Source organism: Clupea harengus, chromosome 2, assembly GCF_900700415.2.
Source record: "Clupea harengus chromosome 2, Ch_v2.0.2, whole genome shotgun sequence".
Classification (NCBI taxonomy): Eukaryota; Metazoa; Chordata; class Actinopteri; order Clupeiformes; family Clupeidae; genus Clupea; species Clupea harengus.
The window spans coordinates 9,858,334-9,884,859 of record NC_045153.1 but is presented as its reverse complement, the minus strand read 5'-3'; the positions used below and the strand labels follow the sequence as shown (position 1 = coordinate 9,884,859).

Genomic DNA, 26,526 nt, shown 5'->3' with positions numbered 1-26,526 from the left:
CTCTAAACTGCCCTGTCTAACAGTATCAACACCATCACCACACTTACGATCAGAGTTTACAAGCTGCTTAGGGTATAATTGAAAGGGAATTGGGTGTCAGTGGAGCGCAGCTTCAGCTGGTTCAAAAAGCAGCCATGGAGTAATTACTTACTGGCAGAAGGGCAGATTTGTGTCTGGATCCAGGTGACAGGTGCCCCCGTTGTAGCAGTAGCCATCACAGAGCTGACAGCTGGGCGCTATTCTGCCGGTCGTGCAGCTGAGAGAGGGACATCAGAGAGAGAGAGTGCCAAGGGCTATGCTCAAACACCAGGTAATAGTGACACCTACTAGACCGAACTACCTGCTGCACAGAACTGTGCCGCTGGCCCTGCACAGTTTGCTGACTCCGCGAGAAGCAGGTGGAAGATCAAAATTGAAGTCTGAGAGCTAATGGTGTCACTGCAAATATATGAGTTCCCTTGCACACTAAGTGGTGTTATACACTATATTTTTAGGGGCTTCGAAATAAGTTAGATACAGAATTGAATTTAATCATTCAAATTAGTCTTTAAACGTCATTCTGAATCTCATAGCAATGGGGTTACTATCCTTGGGCCTAAAGAGCTGCACAATGGAATGTGTTCCTTGCCATACATACTGTATTACATGGCCTGAAATTCATCATCTGAACAACATCATATGAAAGGTGATGGCAACTCTTTGTTTGATTCAACTAAACTACCAGCAACTAATGATAACTATGGAGTATAAGGAGTATAAAGGCCTTCAAAGTCTCCATTTCCATCACCATTACTTTCAAACTCACCCGTTGATACTGATGTCATAAAACACTCAGACAAAGCTAATGTAGCACCCACTGCCACTGTGAAGTATGTGTGAAGTTGTTAGCTCCCAGAAGACTGCTTACTTGCAGGCCACTTCGCCGGTGTCACTGTCTATGATGCATGGAGCCCCGTGACACCTCTGGCACTTGTCAACATCACACTTGCTGCCCTCGTATCGCGCCGGACACACACACTCCACGTGGCCAGAGCTGGACAGGGTGCAGGCCTTGGAGTGGACGCAGTAATGATGACAGATGTCTGTCGGAAGGAGGCAGAGGTGGGAAGAAAACACATATATAACTAAAGAAATAAATAACGAGATAAAGAAATAAACTTGTGATTTTTTTTTTTTAATGAGGACTTCGGCAGGCAAATTCCCTCTGTATGATCTGCAGTTTAATTGGAATTTCACCGAGATTTAATGAGACATAATTACCCGCATCAAATGTCTGCTGGTACAGAGATGAAAACGTGTCACCCCTTGGGTGCTCAGCAGTGGAAAATGCATTCATGTTGCCCAGATAAAATTGTTTTCCCACAAATTATAATAACAAAGGCGTTCTAACAGAGGAAATATTTTATCAGCGGAGAGCAGAGGAACCTCTAGGTGTTTAGGGTGGCATTTAGAAGTCACTGCGGGCAAAAGGAACTCAAACGGATCCTTTGTTTGTTGTGAGGCAGTGGCCCTTTTTAAGGAAAAAAAATAGATTGTGTTGTTTTCGATTCTGGTCATCATTTTGGAATTGGTGCCTCAATAAGGGGGGTGGGGGGGGGGAGGTGCTGCTTTTTTTGCCACACCCATTATTCATAAAGTCCAAGGTTAAAACTGAAAACAAATAACAGAAAATTACGGCATGTAAAAGCTGGCCTGGGGTAACAACTGGATGGAATATATTGGTAGTTAAGAAGCAAATGACATGTTTGGATATCTCACAATGAGCAAAAAAAATAAACTGTGTAAAATGTGCCCATTTGATTTGCATCTCCAAATGTCATCAACACAATGTGCAATGTCCAATCAAGCAAAATATCAGAATGTGTGCACCCTGGATTCAACATAATAGAATGTGTGCACCCTGGATTCAACTTAATAGAATGTGTGCACCCTAGATTCAACAATTGGAGGCACCAGGGATGGGAGTGGATGGCCCATAATCCAACATTCTGCCATCTGGCTTTGAAAGCACCTTAGTGATTGAGCCTGGCTAGGGAGCCTTTGAAGGCACCTTAGTGATTGAGCCCGGCTCGGGAGCCAGTGTGACTAGCGCCCCCCCCCTCCCCCCTTCGGGACCGACCCGCTGGATCCCCTGAGCACGGCAAACAGAACCAAGCCCAGAGGCCTGTCGGTGACTCACGGTAGAGGCAGCGATCCCCGGTGTACTCCGCCAAGCAGCGGCAGGTGGGCTGGTTGCCGGTGCTGACCTCACACGTGCCGCCGTTCAGACAGTAGTTGTCACAGACGCGCCGCTCGCAGTTCGCGCCGGTGAAGCCCATCGCACAGTGACACGTCGGACGCCCTGGAGAAGGGAAAACAGAAACACTTTTCAACTACAGACCAGGTTTCCAAATGTCTCTGGAGTTAAACACAGTGAGGCCAAATTCAGTTAGTATGCTGCACTGAATTACAATGTTCTGTACAAATGTTTTATATTGAAATTGTATTGTATTATTATATTATTATATTGTATTATTACAATTATATGCAAATATCATGCATTGGTGAATTATCAATATTATTGAAGGCGCAGGCCAATATTAGAGATGATCTACTAGATATCTTTTTAGATTAGTTTGAGTTTTAGTTGACTTTAGATTCATTTTAGATTATTACTTTTTTATTTTATTCCTATGATCCCTAGTGCAATTGTGCTTTTGATACAACTTTAAATGCTTTTCCCAGGATAAAAGTGCTGCTATGGCCGAAGATAACAGCTGTCTTCGCAGCGAGAGTTGGCCCAGATCTGTCCCAGATGCTTAGGACCAGGCCTGTCCATGAGTCATCCCCTGTCTCGTGCAGGACTGTCACCAAGTCCCATACGAATCCGAAAGGAGTGCCTGAGAACTGATGGGTCCCCGTCAATCTTAATTAGGGCGACCGACCACTTACTGGGCAACATCTGCACAGAATAGCAACGTTTAATCGACCGGGGGGAAGATGACTGATCATTTATGCCCTTTGTGATGGCAAACAATCAACACATCATCATAACAAACAAAGTTCAGAAAGCCTTAGCCTCTCACACGCACATACACACACACACACACACACACACGCACAAACACACACACACACACATGCAAAAACACACACACACACACACACACACACACACACACACACGCACAAACACACACTACTGAAATGATTTCAGGCTATTGCATTGCACTTAGAGTACACCCATTGTGAATCTCCTGAAGCGGCATATGGTCCAGAAGGCAAGGGAGTTTGCCATTTTGTACCCGGCCTGCTCACTTAGAAAAAAAAAGATCTTTGTCCCCATAGAAGATCCCTTAAAGTCCTTCACAGAACCCTTGAAATAGTGTTCTTTGATGAAAGCTTTTGAAACCTCCTGCTTTGAAGGGATTTCGTGTTGAATGTTAAGGCCTTTCAGAGAAAAATGATTACAGACCACTTTTTGAAATACAAAATGCATCTTTTATGCTATTATAATGATGGAAACACACACACACACACAGTACACCTACCGAGGGGCGAGCCCACACAGGTGCCTCCGTTGAGGCAGTAGTCTGTGCAGTGGTTCACCTCGCATCTCTCTCCGGAGAAGTCAGGCCAGCAGTAGCAGCGCATCCCCCCCTTCTCATTGGCCAGGCAGCGGCCTCCGTTCTCACAGGCAGGCCGACACAGCTCTCCTACAACACACACCAGGGTCAGGGTTAATACACACACACACACACACACACACACACACACACACACACACACACACACACACACACACACACACACACACACACACACACACACAGCTCTCCTACAACACACACCAGCATACCACAGCAGGGTCAGGGCTAATACAGACACACACACACACACACACACACACACACACACACACACACACACACACACCTGCAACACGCACCAGCATTCCACAGGGTCAGGGCAAATACAGACACACACACACACACACACACACACACACACACACACACACACACACACACACCTGCAACACGCACCAGCATTCCACAGGGTCAGGGCAAATACAGACACACACACACACACACACACACACACACACACACACACACACACACACACTCACTCACACACTCCTGCAACAGAGCAAGTGCAAGTGCCACAGAGCAAGTGCAGAGATCATGAAAAAAGACATATGAACATACACACAATACATAACACAAACTCTCTCTCACACACAAACACACTAACACACACACGCACACACACACACAAAAACACACAGCCTCAACCTTGCCATCATGCCACCTATCAAAAAGTTGGTTTTCCGGTCATGTTCAATCTGAGAGATAATTTCCATGCAGTGCAGATCCCTTTAGCCTGTGGACCCCAACAATGCAAATCCATGAATGTAAAGTGGCAATTATTATCTTCCATTATAGGGCAGGCTGGCCAAGCCATACGCAGATGACTGGGCTGTTTATCATATCGTAGCCTTGCCTTAAGCAGTTCCTGTCGAGCAGACATGAAGAGAGTGTGCAGACTTAACTGCTGGATTAGGTTGTATCAAACATCAAAAGGCAAATAAAACGAAAACATTTGCATGACATTATCAGGTTCCTTACCTTAGAGGGGATGGGGAATGGTAGGGAGATGAGAGTGAGAGTGAGAGGGGGGGACACATCAGAAAAAAATAAATAATCACGGAGATACAGTAGCAGGCAACCAGAGAGAAGCCGGCGTGTTTAGCACACTTGGAAACATGTGCATCCCTTTGGTGGTGTGGGTCACATTTACAACTAAATTGAGTTAAGCTATCAGTGGAACACCTGACCTGACACAAATCTCTGTTGAAACAACAGTCCACGACAGTGACCAATTCTTCATATTGGCCATTATGCTCTGTTCCAAAGAGATGTCTGTATTTCAGTCCAGAGAGGAAGCCTTTTTATGGCTTATTAAAATATTTCCATTTGGTTCCCGGTGAACACAAACAGGTGCTATTTAGCCTTTCATTCTGCAAAGGTTAATCCCCGTCTGTCATTTTTAATTGCGAACCTGCTCTATGCCCATCTTTCACCGTGCCATTAAATGTGACACATGACTCAAGCCGATAATGATCTTTAATTAAAACATTAAAAAAAAACACAACAATGTTTGTATTTCTGCCCTGGCCTCGCCGCCTTCTCCTCTGATCTGTAATCCTCAAGAGCAGAAAATAACACCTGAAGCCCAACCAGATCACGATTCAGATTCACAGGCGTGACGCCAAAAACATCTGGGTAATCTGCTTCTTGGAAAACTGCCGAGCCTCTCGCTCTCGCTCTCCCTCCCTAGACCACCTCCCTTCCCTCCACCTCCTGCCCCTCAGCGGTGGCGCGTCAAACTCCCAAATTAACACCCCCCACCCCATTCATAATTTCGGCAAATTGACATGTGTAAATACACAAATAATCTTGTCCCAGGTCTTTGAGAGGAATAATAATAAAAACACAAACAGATGTGCGTGAGGAGCAGGGGTGTGCCGGGGTCTCCTGGGGCTACCTGAGATATTGGGGTCTGTGCAGGAGCCGTTGATGAGACTCTTGCCCTCGGGGCACGTGCACCTGGCTCCGGTGGGGTTCAGTAGACACAGGAAGTCACAGGACATCTTCAGGCACGGGTTTGACAATCCTACGGACACACAGAGCATTCGCTGTCAAAGGAAAGAAAACAACATCCTCTATCTGCTTCTTTTTGAACCTTCTTGTTTATATGACTTTCACTGTCAGTGAAGAATCCTATGAAAATAAAAATACATCTTCAAGCTCCATATCAGGCCTTCTTGTCTAAATTAGTTTTGAAAGCAAGAATGCTTTATTAATTTGTTTCAAAATTACCTCTAATGAAAATTAAGAATCTAATGTTTTCATTTGTTTCATATTTTAGTTTTCCTGAAGAAAGCGAGAATGTGCTAGTTCCAAAAATGGCCATTCAAATGGAAATGAGCAATCCACATTTCTCTGAGTCCTTATTATCAGACTTCATGGCAGACAGTGATCTTGACTTTACGATTTCATCTCAAACCCATTTTCATCTACTGAAATGAAGAAAAAAAATCTAAATGAGCAGATCAATACACACAAATAAATGCCAAAACACAATATCATATACACGTAATATAAAAACAGAAGTGGTTCAGGCCTAATAAACCTAATCTGTTCCAAATGCCAAGGCCAAACACCCACACTTTCAAAGTTCGCAGAGGCATCTTCGGGAGGACAAACACGCCGAGCTGGTTTTCAAAAGAAAAAGAGGAAAAAAAGAAAAGAAAAAAGCGCAGCGGCCGGGCGAGCGGGGCGCACCATCAGTGATTTGCTGAAGACATCAAACTTTGCTCTCAGCTTCTGCTGGTAGTGCACCGACTCCTTCCCCAGACTGGATCTCACTGGCCTAATGAGTCTGCAGGGATGCCATCAGCTGTCTGTGCGACAAGGCAAGGCCGGGGCGCGAGGGATCGGAGCGAGGACCACCAGGCCTTTAACTCAACGGGGATCACAAATAGCAAAGGAAGGCCCACTGAAACAGATCAAGGGGTCTGTGGTACGAAGGGGAGTGCAAGCGTGAAGAGTGAAGGTCCTCTTGTATTTCATGCTGATAGTGTACTGGAAAACAGATAGCAACTCGGAGACGCTGCGCAACATGCTGGACAGGGTGAGAGGCCTCTTGGTTATGGCTTAATAGAGATAACAAGGTTGCATTTGTTTGTTGATTTTTCTAACGCACAAGATATTCCCCACTGAGCGGAGAAGAAAATCACTGTTAATGTTGACAGCAATTGTTAGCAGTTATACATCTCCACTCCAGCTGCACTTTGTCCACTTCAACTACACTTTCGTTTTTGTAACCGTTCACAAACTTTAATTTCAATCCTCGAAACTAGACTAGCTTCTGACAGACATTACAAAACTGACCTTCATCAGAGTTTATGTCAGCAGTGGTGGGGGAAAAAGAGTTTTATTAAAAACATCACACTGGCCTCCATTCAAGCGCTGTGTATACTGCTTCTTGCTTGCTTTTTTTTTTTTTTTTTTTTTTTTTTGAGGAACTTTATGGATTTTCTGCATACACCTGACAGATATTGAAACAGCATCACTCACCCGGTGAAACATACTACAACTACTGAACTTGAGTGAAATTATTCAAAATTAAAAATATATATTAAAGATGGAAACTCCGGAAACACTTTGGGCCTCATTTACTAAAATAGCGGGTAAAAACCTAAAACCGTATTTATCAAAGGTGGCGCACTTTAGATTACCGCTGCTGGGAGTGTATAAGGGAAAGTGGGTGTTCGTCGTAAAGAGATGGGAGGAGATGGGTAAAGTGCGCCTAATTATGTACCCTATTAGTAATGAAACAAGAGGTTTTTAGCATGACATATCAGCTGCTAAATGAAAACTATGTGCCTGCGATAAATTTGAAAAATACGAACATCAGAAATATTATTTTTTTTAAATGTTTTTATTTGATATATCATTTAATATAGGCATATACAAAATTGTCCCACCAGCTAGCTGTTCGGCCACGCTTTACCCAGAATTGTTGGTCATTGTATGGTTTACTTTAAACCGTATTTTCACACATAGTTCAAGCAAACCGAACGTCTGAACATTTCAGTTGTCTCTGCCCTGTCCACGCTACAACTCCAGTTTTCAAATGTATCTGCCTAGGGCAGCATTTTTGAAAAGCCTGGTTTTCAGTGTTGGAATGCGCCGTTTTAAAGTAAGGGGTGTCGTGTATTCCTACCAGACTATTTAACGGGATGCTATGGAGCAGTTAACCTGGCTATTAACTATCCTAGCTATCTCTAGCTTAGGGAACTATATTAACAGTTTGTAGTTGCCTGTGTGTGATGAACTCATGTTAATATGTGTGAATATGAAATTGTGAACATAAACTCGTTAATATGAAGCTGCACAGGCACCCTGAGGGGTAACCATAGCAACCCAGAAACTCAATGTTCGCTGAAAAGTTGAATTTCCCAAAATCAGCTCACCAATAAAAGACAGTCTTCAATTCAAAGTGATCACAACTTTTAATGTAGACGGAAGGGCTAAACAGAGAAATATTTATGAGTTTCTATATTTACCTGGGTTAGTTTGCTATAACCTCGTGAACCAAAAGCTCTAATTTAAATTTTAGCTCATCATCCATGGTGGAACACGTAGGCTCTTTCTTCCCTATTTTAGCGGAGTGCTAAATCACACTAATGGGCGGTGTTAGGCGCAGATGACGCGGCGATGTTCTTGTTTGATAAATAGGATGCAAAATACCGTGCGTTATTTGCGGTTTGGCAAAGGCGCAGATTAAGCTGCGGTCGCAATGTTAGTAAATGAGGCGCTTTGTGTCATCACTCTGTTCCAGGCGTATCGTCATTGTGTTGGCTGCTATCGCGTGTGAGATTAAACGGGGTCCTGGGATGTTAAGCGACAATCGAAACATCTTTCTGGAATGTCAGCGGACATGACAGGTTATGGCAGTTACGGTGACATAACGACAGGAGTGTGTCAGACTTATGACAGACTGGTTTAGTAAAATCTTTAAAATCTTAAATTATCTTTGACTTACCCTCCTGTTGCTTGTACCGATGGGACACCATGATGTTTGTGGCTTTCTCCACACCCAGGTCCAGAAGCTCCATCTGCTGTTTTCCATACTTGTGTATCCTGAAGACCTCATTCTTCAGACCCGTTCCATAGATGAAGTCCTCAAATAAATCGATTCTATATGGATTTGGAATCCCTGGAATGTGTCAGGCCAAAAAACAGATAGTTAGGTTGCATTTGTTGCATCACCTCCCCCAAAACCGTTTAAATCAGTGGCATTGACAGTATCCATATTTCATGAGGACATCTTTCCAGAATTTTCTCTATCCTAAAATGATCCGCTTTATTAACCCTCCTATTATGTTCAAATTTTACCCACATCTATTATGCTTGGGGTCAATTTGACCCCAGTAATTTAAACCTCCAAAAAATTATTATAATTCTTTTTTTTTACCCAAGTTTTTGTGTCAGGTACTTTAGGTTTGTTTGTTGACTACCTAAATAGCCCTTAAAAATAAAACCATACCCCCACCCAACCCCTTTATACATCTAGAATACATGTTACGCGACTATGGAGAAATATGCAGATCCCCATAAAATCTCACTGATTGACTTAAAATTGGAAAGAAATATCCTTCTGGTGTTTTTATGGCTTCATATTATTTCTAAATACATATTATTGTTATCTATAACATTTTGAATAAAAAACTATTTCTTTTATCAAGAAAAGTAACAATGTGATGAAAAAAGTTGATATTTCTTATATATTTTATACAATTAAAACAGCCTGGGGTCAAATTGACCCCAAACAACACCTATGCGTAAAGTATGTGTACAGGACATTGAAAACATATCATCATGTTAATTTTGTCTTTACCCAGTTGTCCCCATTAAATTAGGAAAAGTCATTAAATATGAAGCAAAAAAAATGATGTCAAACATTTATTTAGAGATGTTAAACATTGAATGGGGTCAAATTGACCCCAAACATAATAGGAGGGTTAATGCAGCACAGAGCACAGAGCACAGAGCACAGATGCTAACGTAGGTCATTCATCTCAACGCAGACTCCCCCTGGACACCTGCCCCTAGCCTGCCCCCCCACCCCCACCCCATATTGACTGGGCCTGTTTATCTTACCGTATTTGCCTCCGATAGACTCCTGGGGATCTGATCCATCAAACCGCACACTGCCAATGGTGGCCAGCTCCGCATCTGCCCAGTACAGACGCTGAGTGAAGTAATCGATTGTCAGGCCTGGGTAGGGATAAAAAGAGAAAAAGAGAGAGAGAGAGAGAGAGAAAGAGAGAAAGACAGAGAGAGAGAGATAGAGAAAAGAGAGGAGATTTATTTGCCGTATGAATTCAATGGGCAAATCAATAATGATGCCTCCAAGTCTTAGAGCCAGAGGTCATCAACTGTGTTTATTTATTTATTGTTTGTTTATTTATTTATAAAAACAGTCGCGTAAATTGCTCGGTCACTGTTAAAGAACTAGGCCTGGTCTGTGGCATGGGGGATTGGGGAGTGGCTGATGCTACATACTGATGAGCAGGATAGGGCAAAGAGAAGCGTAGAGGAGCTGAAAATGAAATTCAGAGGGTCAGACAAAAGGTTTGCAATGTGCTTAGTGTCTCCTGTCGAAAGTAAACAGCTGACAAACTTCCTGTGCCGGGTACGGCGGTGCTGGACTTCTCTGGCCTAATTTGAACAGTGATCTCGGGCCATCACGAAGACTAATCACCTCGATTTATTTTATGCTTAAAACAAGAGTTATTGAGTAATTATCCTAATGCGAGCTCCGGAATATCTATTTATGTTTCCGTAACGTCTCCGCGGGTGGAGGACGAGAAAGAGTCGGAGGTGCACTTTTTCCTGAGATGATGAATCTGCTGTTCTCCCCCCCATGGCAGGTTTTTAGGTCCTTCACCACAAAGAAGGTCAGCGCAGAGGATGCTTGTTTGTGCTCTCGTCTCCACACAACGAGACAGTCTGCCGGTTTGGCAGAAAAGCACATTGCTCCACGACTGCTTCAAAATATTCTATTCTTTTTCCAGGTCATAGATCCAGGTCCCACACAGATAGTCAGGGTAAGGTGAAAGGAAACCATCTTATTAGCACTTTGCTTTACTTCACTTTAGCATTTGGGTGACTCTTTCAAAAACTTCAATACTTCTGCAAAGATACGGTACAAAACCTAGAAAAAGTAGGTTGAAACAAAATAGCCTTGTGAAAATGAATCTCCGCCAATTCAAACTTTTTCCTATCTCAAATGCAAAAATGCAAAGATATGACAATAACATGCAGTTTAGCATCAGGGTGACTGTTCTATCAATTTAAGCTTTTCAAATATCATTGTTTAGAAACAGTGAGAGAATGCCACAGAGTCTTGCAATATTCTAACACTTTTTAACTATTCGTATTGAAATGATGTCTAAAAATTCCAATGCTAAGATGTAAAGAACTAGTATGTACATACATATCATTTGTTCATCCATCCTTCCTTCCTTCCTTCCTTCCATCCATACATCCTGTACATTCTCTGCATACTCATATGCATTAATGCAGCCTACAAACACTGTAAGAATGACATATAACAACATGCTGATACCTGTGGGTCTCCTAAGTTTCTTATCCAGAAGCACCCTGCGCATAGAGCCATCCATGGCTGCCTCTTCTATATGTGACCGGTCACCAATCACTGACCAGTACATCATTCTGTAAATGCATGTATAAGAATACAGATATCAATGTCAACCTCATCCAAAAATACTCATTCAAAAAGAATCATACATGAAGTTTCAAGGCAAAAAAACATAATCCTCAAAACAAAAATACACATAAACATCTCACAGGAAGTCTATTTTTGAGACAGTGTAAGGGGTCTCTTGTCTTGACGAGTGGCAGAGCCAAAGAGAAAAGGGAATAAAGGCGCCGCCTCACCCTCTGGCTGGATTGACCACGATGGCGTACGGCTCGCCTGCGATGTCCGTTATCAGCCGGGTGCAGTTCGGGCCTTTGAGTTGACCCACGTTAATCGAGTATCTCAGTTTGGTCCAGTGGGCTGTGTAATAACTGAACCAGTGCATCCGTGAGTGATCTGTCCAATATATGTTTCCCGTTACCCAGTCTGCCGCCACGTCTCTGGGTCTCCTGAAGTCTGGACACTGCAAAGGGGGGCAGCCAGGTGAAAAGAAAAGCTCATTCATATGGAGTCACGGTGCCACTCACTGTATTGTAAAATATGGTAACACTTCAGGAAAGAGATAAGGGAAGAAAATAGAAATAGCAAAAAAAAATAGGAGAAAAAGCTCCGTACAAGTTCTCTGGAGCATACTGGTGACGTGGTTGAACAGGTGGCCGAGTCATGACCTGTTACAGCATGTGTCAAAGGACTGACGGCGTGGGCATTACCTACTGGTGATTGCAGCGGTCTCTGAAGTAGCTCGGTCAACGATCAATGCCACATCAGAGACCATTCTGATCCAGAGGCTGCCAGAGACATTTGGAGGATACTGTGGGGACGTATATTGTGACACGATATGCTGCACTGCCTTTTGCATGACCCCCTCCCCCCCCCCAATCTTCCTGAGGATGTCGAAAAAGAATTCTGCTCAACTCATCACAAAGAGCTGTCCATGATGTAGTGGCCTGAACAGTGCGTAGCGGCAAACTCTGCAACCGATTCGGCACTGATCGGACCCAGATATGATCCATTACTAGCTTCTACTTGTGTAAAGTTGGGCACTTTGTATTTTAATGCACTGCGGAGTTGTCTGACCATACTCTCCCTCTGAATACATGGAAAGTTCTAGTCCAGTCATCACAAAGTAGTTGCCATGATTGAGGTTCCTGAACTATAACTCATACAGTTTTGGAGAATAATGAACAGTCATAGGTCTGACACACACTGAATAAAAAAAGAAAAAAAAAATCATGCCTTGGTTACAACTGATGAACAATAAGCACTCTAAATTATACATGTCACTGTGAGTGCAGGTAATACTTGCTAAATTGAGGGGTTGAGGGGGTCTGAATGATTGAAATTCTCATTTCCTCAGAACAAGGCCCTGAAGAAATAATACAAATGAAAGATATTCTTAAATATGACTGAAGAGAAAGAAAAGCCAATTTCCCTCCGTTATTCATTCCACAAATGCATTTGTGGAGAGAGAGAGAGAAAGAGAGAGAGAGTAAAGATGACACTGGGAAAAAATGTCCAATTTATTTCATGGCAGACTACTTTCCTTTACTTACCAACTATCTCAGCCTCAAAGATAATGACGAGAACGGAGCATGAGCTGAGGAAGCTCAGGATATTTTCTAGAACAATCTATATGATAACAACGAGTGTGTGGCACCTTGCTACTGCCTCGCTTTTCCTGGCGGAGTGTAAATGAGAGACGTGACTCGGTGAGTTATGAATTTAATCTCGACGAGCTCATGGGCGTAATTCAATACGAGCAAGTCATAGCGCCTAACTGCATTTTGCCGAGGTGCGGTGTAGATAACAAGGCCCGACGACACATACACATGAATTTCATTGTGATGCCAACGCCTGACAATGGACGTTTGACTCATCGGAGTCGCACCCCAACACTGCCGCTGTGATCCGCAGGCAGTCGACGACCAGTTCAACCCGTCAAAAGTATGCCTCTCTTGGAACTCTTCTCGCACATACTTACTATGATCCCGACATTAGTTTTAGTTTGACTTCTGTCAGAGATTTCTCTGTAAAAAAGTCCACCCGGATTAAATTGGGTAGCCCAGATAAACTTTTGTTGGTGCAACAGAGCATCCATCCCGATGATGCGGGCATTTTCCTCGATGCGAGTGAGTAGTTTGTGTCCATGGCTCTGGTTAAACGGATACACAAAACTTCGGATTTCAGTGTCATTAGCTATGTGGAGCACTCGATCTTCTGGTCCTGCCCGTTGAGTTATTAATATGCAAAAAAAATGAAAAGTGGCTAAATTCCATTTAGGGTTTAAGACAGTTTGACAGTTTTGACAATTTCAATCACAGATGAACTCCTCTAGATTAGCATTAATTTAACATGTAGTATGTAATTCAATAACATTAACACACTAAAATAGAAAGTCTATACAAAGCTATGATTATAATGCAATTAACAGTTGTTACAGTTTTATAATACAGGGTGACAAGATTATGGGAATATATTATATACTATCAATACATACATTACAGTGACTTAAAATAATGTATGGAAATGTTTATTTTGAACAACAGAAATGATGTTTCACTTAATGGGTGTAACTGCAAAGAAAATAGTTTTGAAGGCCCTCTTATTTGACACTAAAAGCAATATAATTTCTGGGCAATTTGTGTCAACAGTCCTTCATACCAGCTTTCGTGTTTAACATCGAAAGTGGCCACTTTAATTCTGGCAGGGTGCATGTCTTCTGAGATAAACGTGAAAAAAGGGACTATTGATTACAGAGTTGCTTGCTGATGCTTGCTGATGCAACAACTTAGCACTTGGAAAAAGTAGAATTATATGTGACTGTTTTGCATAATGTGCTTGCTCCTCTGAGGGTCATAGCAATGCGATTTGGAAAAAGCTATCAATAAAGCAGGGCACTTCTGAAAAAACGAAATAAAACCCTAGGAGATGACTGTGTCATGCTGCCGTGATTAGCTGATTAATGACTAAACAGGCGCTCGTCAGAAAGTTTAATTGCATGTGAGGAGATGAAAATGGATTGGTGGGTAAAGGAAAAGGGGGTAAAAAAAATGTGTCGATGAGAAATCATTGATCCTTACCTTTTGCTTCACAGTTTCCATTGATATCTTTGAAATTTCGGTCACAAGTGCACTTATATGATCCTTTAGTGTTTGTGCAATAATGAGAGCACGTGCCAAACTGCAGGCACTCATCAATTTCTGGAAAAAAAAGAGAGCAACAACATCTGTTTATGAAGATGATAGTAAAAGTGATGATAGGTAAAATAGTGTAATTTCCGATGGCATTTATTAATTTCAGCTGGATCATTCCAGTATTGACTGGCTCATTTAAAAACTGCTTGGTGAAGTTCTTCTGCCATTGGTTGCTTAATCACTGTTTGGGATTGAGGACAGGGTTGTCAAATTCAACAAACAAACATATGACTGGATGCCCCTCTTGCCATTCTTTCAACTCTTATCTCTTATGCAAGCCTAGCACCGATGTTTGTCCATAGGAATGATTGTATGTATGTATGTATGTATGTATGTATGTATTTGTGTGTGTGTGTGTGTGTGTGTGTGTGTGTGTGTGTGTGTGTGTGTGTGTGTGACTGTATGCATGTATGTACTGTATGTATGCATGTATTAGCACCTACTGGTTATAATATGGTTAAAATACGGTGACTGCTACCCAAAGCACGAGTTGGTGGCTGAATCCACTAGCCTACCTTCACACTGCTTGCTACTCTGGTTCCTCTGAAAGCCAAGTTTGCACTGGCAAATTGCATTGGTGTTTGTCTGATTGCAAACAGCCTCCTCCCCGCACGGGTTGGTCCTCTTCCCGCACAGATCACCGCTCGAGACTGCAAGGGGAAGAGAAGAGAGAGTGTGTGTGGGGGGTTTGTGAGTGTGGGGGGGGGGAGTTTGATAGCCGGAAACAGAGAAACATGCACTTCCCCAGCCTTTGCCAGCAAGGGGCCTACACCGCGTCTTTGATGCCCCGCGCAGAGTACAAAGCGAATGCAAATGGAATATTTATCTCCTCGTGGAAAGGAGGAAAGAAGTGAGGGAGAAAAAAAAAACAGACACTGGGTTTGAGCGAACACCAAGGAGCCATGTGGTGGAGTGGTGGGTGATGGGTGGAATGATTTATTTGTAGAGACAGCTCTGTAGAAATGTGCTGGAAATAATGTTTGTTGGTGACTGCGGAAATAAAAAAAAGCCTGTATGTGTGTGTGCGTGTGTGTGTGTGTGTGTCGGTTGGTGACTGAGTCTGTGTTTGCATATGTGAGGCTTTGTGTTTGTATTTGTGTGTGAGTCTTTTTACTTTGTATGTGGATGTACTGCATTTGTATGCCAACACACATAAGCACACACAGACACAGACACAGACACAGACACAGACACAGACACAGACACAGACACAGACACAGACACAACCACACACACACACACACACACAGACACAACCACAGACACAGACACACACACACACACACACACACACACACAACCACAGACACAACCACAGCCACAGACACAGACACAACCACAGACACACACACACACACAACCACAGACACAACCACAGACACAGACACAGACACAGACACAGACACAGACACAACCACAGACACACACACACACACAACCACAGACACAACCACAGACACAGACACAGACACACACACACACACACACACACACACACACTTCCACTCTGTATCACTTACTGGCCTTGCAGTCTCTCTCATCTGACCCATCTCCGCAGTCATCAAACAGATCACACTGAAGCTGCATGGGGATGCAGCGCTGGTTCCCACACGTCCACTCCGTCTTGCCACACGGCGTGGGGCGGCCCGATATCACCTCTGGATTTGGGCCCGTCCAATGCAGAGCATCCGTCATTCAATCCACAGAAGCCAGCGCGCCACATCAAACACACAACCCATCCAACACACACGCGTCAATGCCAGAACCACCAGCCACACAAAGTCCAAAGGTATGGAGAACACAGATTGGTGAGTAAATATGAACAAACAAACAAACGAACAAACAAACAAAGAAACACTACTCAAACTCAGAATTTTCAGCCTTAGCATCTACTTTGCACAATCCAACTCTTGAACTACACGCCAGAGAACCTTTGCCTGATGTTCACTGGATTTTTTCACTTGGACTACTATGAACAAACAAACAAACTAAACAAACAAAGGAACACTACTCAAACTCAGAATGTTCAGCCTTAGCATCTACTTAGCACCAGGCTCATAGTACAAGCCAAACCTTAAATTACACGCCAGAGAAGTTTTGCCTGATTTTCATTTTGGACTACTATGAACAAACAAACAAAAATGTTATGGACCGCTCACCACATTCCTCCTCGTCAGAATTGTCCCCGCAGTCATCCTTTTTGTTGCAGACCTGGTCCAAGCGCAGACACACGCGTCCGTTCCTGCATTTGTACGGCCTGGTTGGGGGGCACGGGAGCTTTGCTGGACAGAGGATGAGCACAACATAGTACGTCTCATCACTGATCAAAAAGCAGAGACGGACGGGGACACTATAAATAAACACATAGAAATGAGTGCCCTCGAGTCTCGAGTCACATGCTACAGAGAAGACTGGACTCAGTGCCAAGATTTAAGTTCGTTAATTGGTCTTTTAGTGCCAACACGTGCAGTATTTTATTTAAGTGCAAATTGTCGCCAATTATCTTTTTTTCCTTTTCAACGTTATAAACTTTATAATTGGCGCTCGGAGCTCACCACACATGTCTGGGCTCTCGTCGGAGTTGTCGCCGCAGTCATCCTCTCCATCACACACCCATGCGTGCAGCTTACACAGCGTGTTGTTGCAAATGAACTCGTCAGGCCGGCAGAAGAAAGCTCCTGGAATCGCGCATGTTGAAAAAGAAAAAAAAAGAGACTTTTCATCTTGGGCGAAATGAAACGAAAAGTAAAATATCAAATTTGCTTTTTGTGTTCGCCAGATAACGACCTCATAGCTCATAGTTCAAGGTTAGAAGAGAAAGAAATGAAACAGCTATATTCCAAGGCCTGTAAGTCTTTGAAATCTACTCTTGTCCTGTGAAAGTCATTTCTGAAGCATGAATAAAGAAAGTAATTTTCATTCAGATCCTGGAAGCATTGAATTCAGATAAAACAAGTGTGTACCAAGTACAAATGTGTTTGAAGAGACGTTTCTTGATTCTCCCAGGAGACGATGACCCCTAAGACAAATGTTACTGATACTAAATTAAAACCCTAGTCAACTCAATCAGGGTCATTCGGGTGTTTTTAGTGGTGTGATTCAATACCATGTTCACAGTTTTCCTCGTCGCTGTGATCTACACAGTCGAAGACGTCATCGCAGCGCCATCTCTTCGGGATGCAGTGGGCATGGTTTCTGCACAGGAACTCGTCCTCCTTGCACTCCTTCACACAATCCGTCTGTCCATCCACACAACAGTAAACATCAAACGACCCCACTCTGAGCATAGGCCAGCTTTCAACAACACACTGGCCTACATAATGATGTCTCCATGGAGACAAAGTACATAAAACCTCGTTCTTTTTTAACTAACACAAAACAAGATCAAATATGACAGCTTTGCCCGATGAAAGATCATTTTAGTCCTATTTAAATATGAATAGCTAAAACGGTCTAATAAATGATTTAATACATGTTCAGTGCGTAACAGCACTAGCACTGGGGACTACGTGGGATTATAACAGGCTCCCCCTCTGTTCTTCACTGTGACGTTCTGGCAGACTGCTGCTGAGGTGAGATACGGTGAGGTATGACATGCGTTAGCCACTGACCTCATCAGATCCGTCTAGACAGTTGTCATGTCCGTCACACCTCAAGCTGGCCAGCACGCATCCCCCGCTGGCACACACGTACTCGTTCAGGGAACAGGAGGGGACCACTGACACACAGACAGGAGAGAGGCACAGGCGTCAGTGCGCGCGCACACATACACACACACACACACACACACACACACACACACACACACACACACACACACTCAGTCGCAGCAGAGGCACTCTGGACCTGGGTTTGAAACCGGAGCATGACAAATGGAGCCCTGCTAGCGCTACTTCATGTCATGAATTGTAGTTTTATGTGTGTTTCCTGTCATGAATTGTAGTTTTATGTGTGTAAATTAAGTTATTTCTCGTTATACCTCGAAGGAATGTCATGTGTTTTGGACGTGGGTTTAAAAGCTTGACAAATGGTCTTGCACCAAATTGCGTCACATTCATCATGAAATGAAAAGTTTCTCAACAAATTATATGAATATAATATTATTCTACTGCTCTCTTTGAATCATAATTTTCTCTGAAAAAAAACCGTGTCTGTACTTTTTAATGAACAATTTGAAAACAATAAAAAAAAATAAAAAAAAATATTTCTTTGTGAGACACTGAACATTTGCAGATACAAATACACAAATACTGACTGACAGGCTAAGAGCTATCCTGCTTTTAAACTCACTACATCACTCATTCAACCACCTCTGAAGCCATGGATAGAATTCCAATATAAAATCTGCTTCCTGATCAAATACACTCTGACGACCTTCAGATGGAAAGGTCATTGAAGGCTAGTTGGATGTATGGTAGTTGTCAGGCATGCTGTCAGATGGTAGTTTTCTAAAGAAAAAGAGTTTTCTGACTTGCTCTGACAGCTTCTGAAGGCTATGGAGAACATCCCTCTGCTAACTTTCAGCCTTGATAACACCGTTCAACTCAAGAGTCCTCTAAAGTGAGACATGTAGCTGATGAGCAGCACCTTCAACTTCTCTCCCTGTTAGCTTATAGTAAAAAAAAGGGTTAGGAGACTGCCAAGGCTAATTCAACGCTTGGTCTGACTTTCACTTCTCAGGTCTCTTTTTTTATTCTTGTTCTTCTTGGCTCTCATTAAATAAGCCTGACAGTGGGAAACGGAGTGTGTTTCCTTGACTTTCAGTAATCCCTCCTCAAGCAAAAGCACATCACTCAATTTTATCATTCATGAGACCACACTTCCACAGGAGGTATTTGGTCATTTCAGATGCCCTTTGAACTTTGCAGTCAAAATGTTTTTTTTTCCTATCAAGCAGAGAGGAGAGTAGCTTCTTTTTTTGTCTTAAAATAAATCATACATGAATGCTTGCTCGCTCTCGCGCACCCACGCACGCGCACACACACACATAAACACACACACATAAACACACACACACACACACACACACACACACACACACACACACACAAAGTCGGTGATGTCTGCCTCAGCCCGTGTGGAGCCCTGACCTGTCTCAGTCTCCTGGCAGTTCTTCTCGTCCTCCCCGGTCTTGCAGTCCTCCTGGCCGTCGCAGAGCCACTTGAGGGAGATGCACAGGTTGTTGTGGCACTGGAACTGGTCCTCAGCACACCGCGTCTCACAGTCCTTCTGTTGGACATGTGGGGGGAGATAAGGGGATGCAGATAGCAGCTCTGGGACTCAAAAAACACACACTGTTGACTGAATGACTCAGTGACTGATTGATGGACAGACAGACAGACAGACAGACAGACAGACAGACAGACTGAGTGACTGATTGATTGATTGATTGACTGACTGAATGACTGATTGATTAACTGATTGATTAACTGACTGACTGACTGACTGACTGACTGACTGACTGACTGACTGACTGATTAACTGACTGACTGCCTGACTGCCTGACTGATTGATTGTTTGATTGATTGATTGATTATGCTATCTACAGCCTGAAGTGCCATTCCCAGTGTAATTGTCCTGCAAATAATTAGCACTATAAACATCATTCTTATATTCATAGGGAAAAGTAAAAACCTCTGTATGCATCAGAAGCCACTACTGTATTAAGATTCTGATAAGACACTTTCCATATGTGTGCTTGTGACTCAGTCCAGCATTTCTGCTGTCCTAAGCTGTGGACTGTCCATTCAGCAGATGCTTTTATCTAAAGTAACACACCATGCGATGAAGATATATATTTTATGAGCGCCTGAGCTCCCGGGGAACCGACTCCCCTGACCTTGGTATTACGATCGAAGCTGCTTATACCAGTCGGGTGGCATGAGTAATTTTCATGGAACGCGGTGGCAAAAGTGCCTGAATCAGTTTTGACCTTTATCTTCGCCTGCTGCCTGAGGAGGAATGATAAGTGCATATATCTGCAGCCTGTCCAATAAAACGCTTTGGTTCTCATAACGACCCAGAAGACTCCCTTTTATGCCTGCATTCCCAGTCCGAGCCGCATGTTTATTGTCTTCCGTAATAACATGGACTCCAGTACTTGCTGCAGATCATCGCATTTTGTGTGAAGGCGCTTTGTCAGATCCCGTTTAATAGGATGTCCCTGTTAATAACACATCAATCATGCTGTTTTTCTTACCACACAGTCGGAGGGGAGGAGTACTGTGGAGAAGGTACCGCATGAGCAAACAGAGTGATATCTCTGACTGCGCAAAGCAGAGAGGAGGCATGATCCTATTTTGAATCTATGGGTCAATGGCATCAGGCTCACTCAGGAAGCAAATATTTCTCCTGACAAAGAAATCTTCTGGTGTAGTGTAAAGCTCGTCCTTCTCTTTCTATTAACACGTATGTCACTGTGTGACATTGAGAGAGTGTGCAATGTCCCATATGCTACCCTTATGGCACACAATATGCTACCCTTCAGTAAGTATAGATCACGACTACAGCATTTACTCTGCACTCATAATGGCCTTCGCTCACAATGGTTAATGGGGTTTTGATAAATATATAAATACAGATATACTGATACTGATGCATCACTGTTGTTTTCCTCATGAAAAGGAGAACCGTTCTGCCTTTCTAGTGGCATAGTGATTATATCACAATTTTTATATCGATATTTTCCATTAGAAGAAATAAATAAATACAGAAACTACTTCTCCAAGAGCCACCCCTTTCTTTTGTACCAGGTAACAAAACAGACCCAAATGTTTACTGACCTCATCCGAATTATCGACGCAGTCATAGTCGCCATCACAGCGGAACCGTGCTGAGATGCAGTCGCCGTTGGCACAGGCAAAGTCTTTATGGTTACAGGTCACTGGTTCTGAGAGAGCAAGAGAGAGAGAGACAAAAGACCAGACAGCTCACCAACAGACACAACAAAGTTGACCGCAAACATGTTCACCTTCTCAGAAAGCCCCTGCTGTGTAGCAAACAAGACAAGAACTGGACGCTTGTCAGTTGAAGACTTAAAAAAAAAAACATAAAAGGCACAGCCCGAGTCCCTTGAGCTTTCCAGTCAGTGCATAGGCCCTTCTGACACCGAGCACGCATGAGATTAACTTCCACAGTTATAGTTTTGAGTTAGCATTAGCCGCGGGGGCTGTCAAATTAAGTCTCCACAGCCGTGGAATTACCGCTACGCTCAAGTAGAGCAACTTCAGGAGACTCTGAGTGCGAGTCCTTCAAGCCGGACCAGGAACAGCAGGCAATCACTGACAGCTCTTGACATTTCCCAGAGAGAAGAAAGTGAAGATTTCAGCCGTTGTTTTTAGCCGAACAATGCAAAGATGACAGAGCACTCATTATGGTGTTACACGGCCAAGAACAGCAGAGGAGGGGGTGGCCATCTATAAAACCATGTGGAAGTTGAAGAAAAAAAAGTAATGACAGACAACAGTTTGAAGAATTCTCTTGAACTTTAACTGAAAGAGAAGTTCTTAAAGTTTCAAATGTAATCCCGGCATGCTTAAATAACACCATAAAAAGGTTGGTAGGCACCAGTAAATACAGGAGCCCCTTAAGCCTACGGTTTGTGATCTATTTATGAATTTGTTTCTAGATCTCGGCTTGTTATGTTTTTGAGGGTATTACAAAGTATTAGACATTCGATCCTAAAGGGAGGCACTGGAAACACTGGACATCTTTGATCACAGGTAGTTCACTCCAAGAGTAAACACACACACACACACACACACACACACACATACACACACACACACACACACACACACACACAAGACAGAGTGAGGAGATGAAAGATGAGAGCCGAACTCACTGCAGTTCTCTTCGTCTGAGTTGTCTCCGCAGTCGTTCTGGCTGTCGCACCTCCAGTGGTCCGGTATGCAGTTGTTGTTCTTGCAGCGGAACTCGTGAGGTCCACAGGTTTTCTCATCTGTGACATGCACACCCACACACATACACGCACACACACAGATACAGAGAGAGAGAGAGAGAGTAAAAGAGAGAGCGACAGATAGAGAGAAATGAAAATGGCTTCAAAGTACATGAATATTAATGCGGCGACATGGTATCGGTGTGTGTGTGTGTTTGTGTGTGTGTGTGTGTGTGTGTGTGTGTGTGTGTGTGTGTGTGTGTGTGTGTGTGTGTGTAATCATAGCCTTCCTCAGGGGTTCCCTCCTGGTTCCTGGTTCAAAACACACCTGCACTCCAGAGGCCCGAGCGCAGCAAGATGAAATACCTGACTGCTGTGGCGACAGCTCAGATCTCTGACAGAGATGTGGGACTGGAAGTTTTCCAACATCAAACAAGTCTCTCCTTTCACCCCCCAAACCCCCCCCCATCCACACGCTTCCTGTGCCCCAATATGCGCACATGACATTTACAGAACGCTTTCATTGGTTTTTTTTTACCTTTGTTTTTTTCTTTTACACTCAAGCTTTTAAAAATATTTTTGTTAGGCAGTTATCCCATGAATGTGGCTAAAATGGTTGTGTGTGTGTCTGTATGAATGTGTGTGTGTGTATGTATGAATGTGTGTGTGTGTGTGTATGTGTGTGCTTGAATGTGTGTGTGTGTATGATGTGTGTGTGTATGTGTGTATGATGGGTGTGTGTGTGTATAGGTGTGTGTGTGTGTGTGTGTGTCTGTGTGTGTGTGTGAGTGTGTCTGTGTGTGTTTAATAATAATGACCAGTACATCCAACGCGCAGACAGCATTTTTGCACTGGGTCTCCGTGTGAATTCTGTCTAGATGAGAGAACAAAAAGAGCACTAAGATAATCATCTGAACCACTCGGAGAGAGAGAGAGAGAGAGAGAGAGAGAGAGAGAGAGAGAGAGAGAGAGCAGAGGCACACAGCAAAACATGTACAAAGAAAAACTATTTGACAGTGGTGCCTGTTCAGATCTTCCTTATTGGCTCTCAAAGTCAGGAAGGGTGCTCTAGAGTGCACTCACAGGTCTGATGTGAAAAGATTGGGCTTTGTGAGAGTCTGCCTTTTTAAGTAAACCACCATATCAAAAAAAGAGAGGGAGGCTTTTTGGAGATGAAGAGGATTAGTTGGAATTTATAGATACAAAAAGTTTCAAGTACTTTGAAGTGACTTAAACATGAGGAGAATGCAGTAGATGCTAGACTAATCAATATCTCCCAACTCAAAGAGACGGCACTGCTAAATCTGTCTCACCTTTAGCCTGCTTAGCTAAAACATCCACAGCCAATGCCAGAGTTGACCTTCTAATGCTCTCACTGTGCTTGCTTCCTAATCAAAGCCATTTAGCCTGCATGACGTCTCTCCATGGCCACTTACGACTGCCCTAACAAAAAACAATCAAGCAAGAAGCCTCACCTCTTATTTCCCAATGAGGAGAAATCTTAAGGTCTTTTTCTACCGAAGCCAGAGGCAAGCCCCAGGCTTTTCCTCAGACTTACAAACTGGTAAATAGCCCCGGCCTTCTGGTTTTATTTGGAGTTGTGATGTTCTGGGATGTTCGGGGATATATATATTATAGATAATACCAAAGCTTGAAACTTGAAAACAGTGCTTAGCATCAGTTGTGCAAGTACACATAAAATAAATTAAAATTAAATGTAAACATTTTGAAATTGTTGGAAACATTGTCCTTGATTGACACTCTTCTTTTGAATGAAGAGTGCGTTACAAATAAAATGCATTATTATTATTATTATTATTGATTGTTTTGTGATGTTTTGGTTTATCAGTAGATAGTGTTTCTTTACAAATACCAGCTCATGTCCATTGGTAAGCATCCTAAACTAATGCTACCTATCTGACTTAACATTTCTCTGGTTTATTGTTGCGTTGTATTCCATTCCAAAGGTCACCAGTTCAGCCCTCACTCAACCCTGGCCCACTCCAGGACCGATCTGAGTCTGTTTGGGTCACGACCCCGGTCCAGTCTCAGAGATGAAAACAAAGGAGACTTTACCTTTACCAACAGTATAGCTGAAGTGCGGTGACTCAGTAGACCGCATGTCAACATTTCTTTCTTTCTTTCTTTCTTTCTTTATTCACTTCTCTTCGCTTCTCTCCTCTGGCAATCAGCAACTCAAGTGGCTCTTAGAGGTAAGTCAGAGTGGGTGAGTCACAGGCCATGACGAGTGTGACGGGCAAATGTAGGAGCAGTATGCTTCTCTCTATGTCACACACTCTATGTGTGTGTGTGTGTGTGTGTGTGTGTGTGTGTTTGTGGTGTGTGTGTGTGTGTGTGTGTGTGTGTGTGCCCGTGGGTGTGTGTGTGTGTGTGTGTGTGCCCGTGGGTGTGTGTGTGTGTGTGTGTGTGTGTGTTTGGGTGTGTGTGTGTGTGTGTGTGTGTGTGTGTGGTGTGTGTGTGGTGTGTGTGGTGTGTGTGTGGTGTGTGTATGTGTGTGTGTGTGTGTGTGTCCTTGTGTGCGTGTGTGGGTGTGTGTGTGGGTGAGTCATGTGGGAAAAATGGTGAGGGAGGTCTGTCAGGCGAAAGAGGAATGCTGGACAGGGGCAGAGCATGGGGGATTTGTTACAAGCCAGTGAAAATAAAACAGGAGAGGCAGAGGATGAGAACGGCCTTCACTCAATCAGAAATGATAGAAAGCGAGGGAGAGAGAAAGACAGACCTGAGGAAAGAGGGATACAGAGAAGGAGGGGAGAAGACTGAGAAATAAAGAAACAAAGAACTGCCTTCACTCAATCAGAAATGATAGGAAGTGAGGGAGAGAGAAAGAGAGAGAGAGCAAGTGTGTGTGTGTGTGTGTGTGTGGGGGGGGGTACCAGAGTAAGACAGACCTGAGGAAAGAGGGATAAAGGGAAGGAGGTAGAAAGACTGAGAGAGAAAGAAAGAAAGAAAGAAAGAAAGAAAGAAAGAATGAGTAATGTTTTGGCAGAACTAGGCTCGTCACGAGTAACTTCATCGTAAAAAGAAGGGAGAGAGAGGAAGGGAGAGAAAGACGATGATGAAAAAGGAGATGTGCGCTGCTTGAAAATGCCCCTTATCTGAGGTAGAGTCCATGGAGGACTGGCTGTCTGATTGGTGCCCAGCCCAGTGGCTCACTCACACACACACTCCCTCACTCACTCACTCACTCACACACAAACACTCACACTCACACACTCACTCACCCGGTCACTCCCACACTCACCGCAGTTGGCTTCGTCCGAGCCGTCGGCGCAGTCCGGGTCCTCGTCGCACACCCACAACTTCGAGATGCAGTGCATTGTGGTCTTGCACTGGAACTGGTCCGGGGAGCACGTGCTCTCCGCTGCAGGGGAAGAAGACAGGGGAGCGCGATGAAGAGGTGAACACACACGCACGCATGCACGCATGCACGCATGCACGCACGGACACACACACAGATTCAGACAATACGGACACAGGAACTAGGAGGAATGTCATTATATCTTAAAAATGAATGCTATATTTTGTGATGGAGACCCTGAGGCTTGAAATATTGCATCAATAACGTTTATTTATTCATTTTTCCTTAGAGGCATTAACTCCAGTGTGTTCCTGCCTCATGTTTACCTTCTTCACACACCGGAGCCCAACTTGGGTTGGATGAGCATATTACCCCACTCTACTATCTCTCCTGTCTATGCATCATGGGCACGCACACTTTCCTTGGGTTGGATGAGCATACTATTTCTCTCTACTATCTCTTCTGCCTATGCATGATGGGCACGCACACTTTCCTTGGGTTGGATGAGCATACTATTTCTCTCTACTATCTCTTCTGCCTATACATGATGGGCACGCACACTTTCCTAGGGTTGGATGAGCATACTATTTCTCTCTACTATCTCTCCTGTCTATGCATGATGGGCACGCACACTTTCCTAGGGTTGGATGAGCATATTACCCCACTCTACTATCTCTCCTGTCTATGCATCATGGGCACGCACACTTTCCTAGGGTTGGATGAGCATATTACCCCACTCTACTATCTCTTCTGTCTATACATGATGGGCACGCACACCTTCCTTGGGTTGGATGAGCATACTATTTCTCTCTACTATCTCTCCTGTCTATGCATGA

At 43.6% G+C, this 26,526-nt stretch overlaps 1 protein-coding gene across 6 annotated transcripts in view; it reads right to left on the bottom strand.

Moving 5' to 3' along the window:
- lrp1bb (low density lipoprotein receptor-related protein 1Bb) overlaps nt 1-26,526 on the bottom strand; it is a 302,617-nt gene that overhangs the window by 13,111 nt on the left and 262,980 nt on the right. For 5 of the 6 annotated variants that reach the window (XM_031582278.2, XM_031582280.2, XM_031582279.2 and 2 more), the window contains exons 65-85: nt 25,634-25,753; nt 22,315-22,431; nt 21,254-21,360; nt 19,562-19,700; nt 18,083-18,189; nt 17,578-17,710; nt 17,027-17,149; nt 16,631-16,753; nt 15,992-16,129; nt 14,987-15,121; nt 14,358-14,477; nt 13,259-13,500; nt 11,517-11,740; nt 11,185-11,291; nt 9,714-9,830; nt 8,596-8,769; nt 5,530-5,658; nt 3,531-3,695; nt 2,180-2,341; nt 908-1,082; nt 152-256 (exon numbers count right to left, since the gene is read on the bottom strand). In XM_031582278.2, coding sequence (XP_031438138.1) covers nt 152-256; nt 908-1,082; nt 2,180-2,341; nt 3,531-3,695; nt 5,530-5,658; nt 8,596-8,769; nt 9,714-9,830; nt 11,185-11,291; nt 11,517-11,740; nt 13,259-13,500; nt 14,358-14,477; nt 14,987-15,121; nt 15,992-16,129; nt 16,631-16,753; nt 17,027-17,149; nt 17,578-17,710; nt 18,083-18,189; nt 19,562-19,700; nt 21,254-21,360; nt 22,315-22,431; nt 25,634-25,753 — 2,962 coding nt within the window. Of the gene's footprint in view, nt 1-151; nt 257-907; nt 1,083-2,179; nt 2,342-3,530; nt 3,696-5,529; nt 5,659-8,595; nt 8,770-9,713; nt 9,831-11,184; nt 11,292-11,516; nt 11,741-13,258; nt 13,501-14,357; nt 14,478-14,986; nt 15,122-15,991; nt 16,130-16,630; nt 16,754-17,026; nt 17,150-17,577; nt 17,711-18,082; nt 18,190-19,561; nt 19,701-21,253; nt 21,361-22,314; nt 22,432-25,633; nt 25,754-26,526 lie in introns of those variants that run through there. The other variant, XR_004165369.2, reaches the window with a different exon arrangement.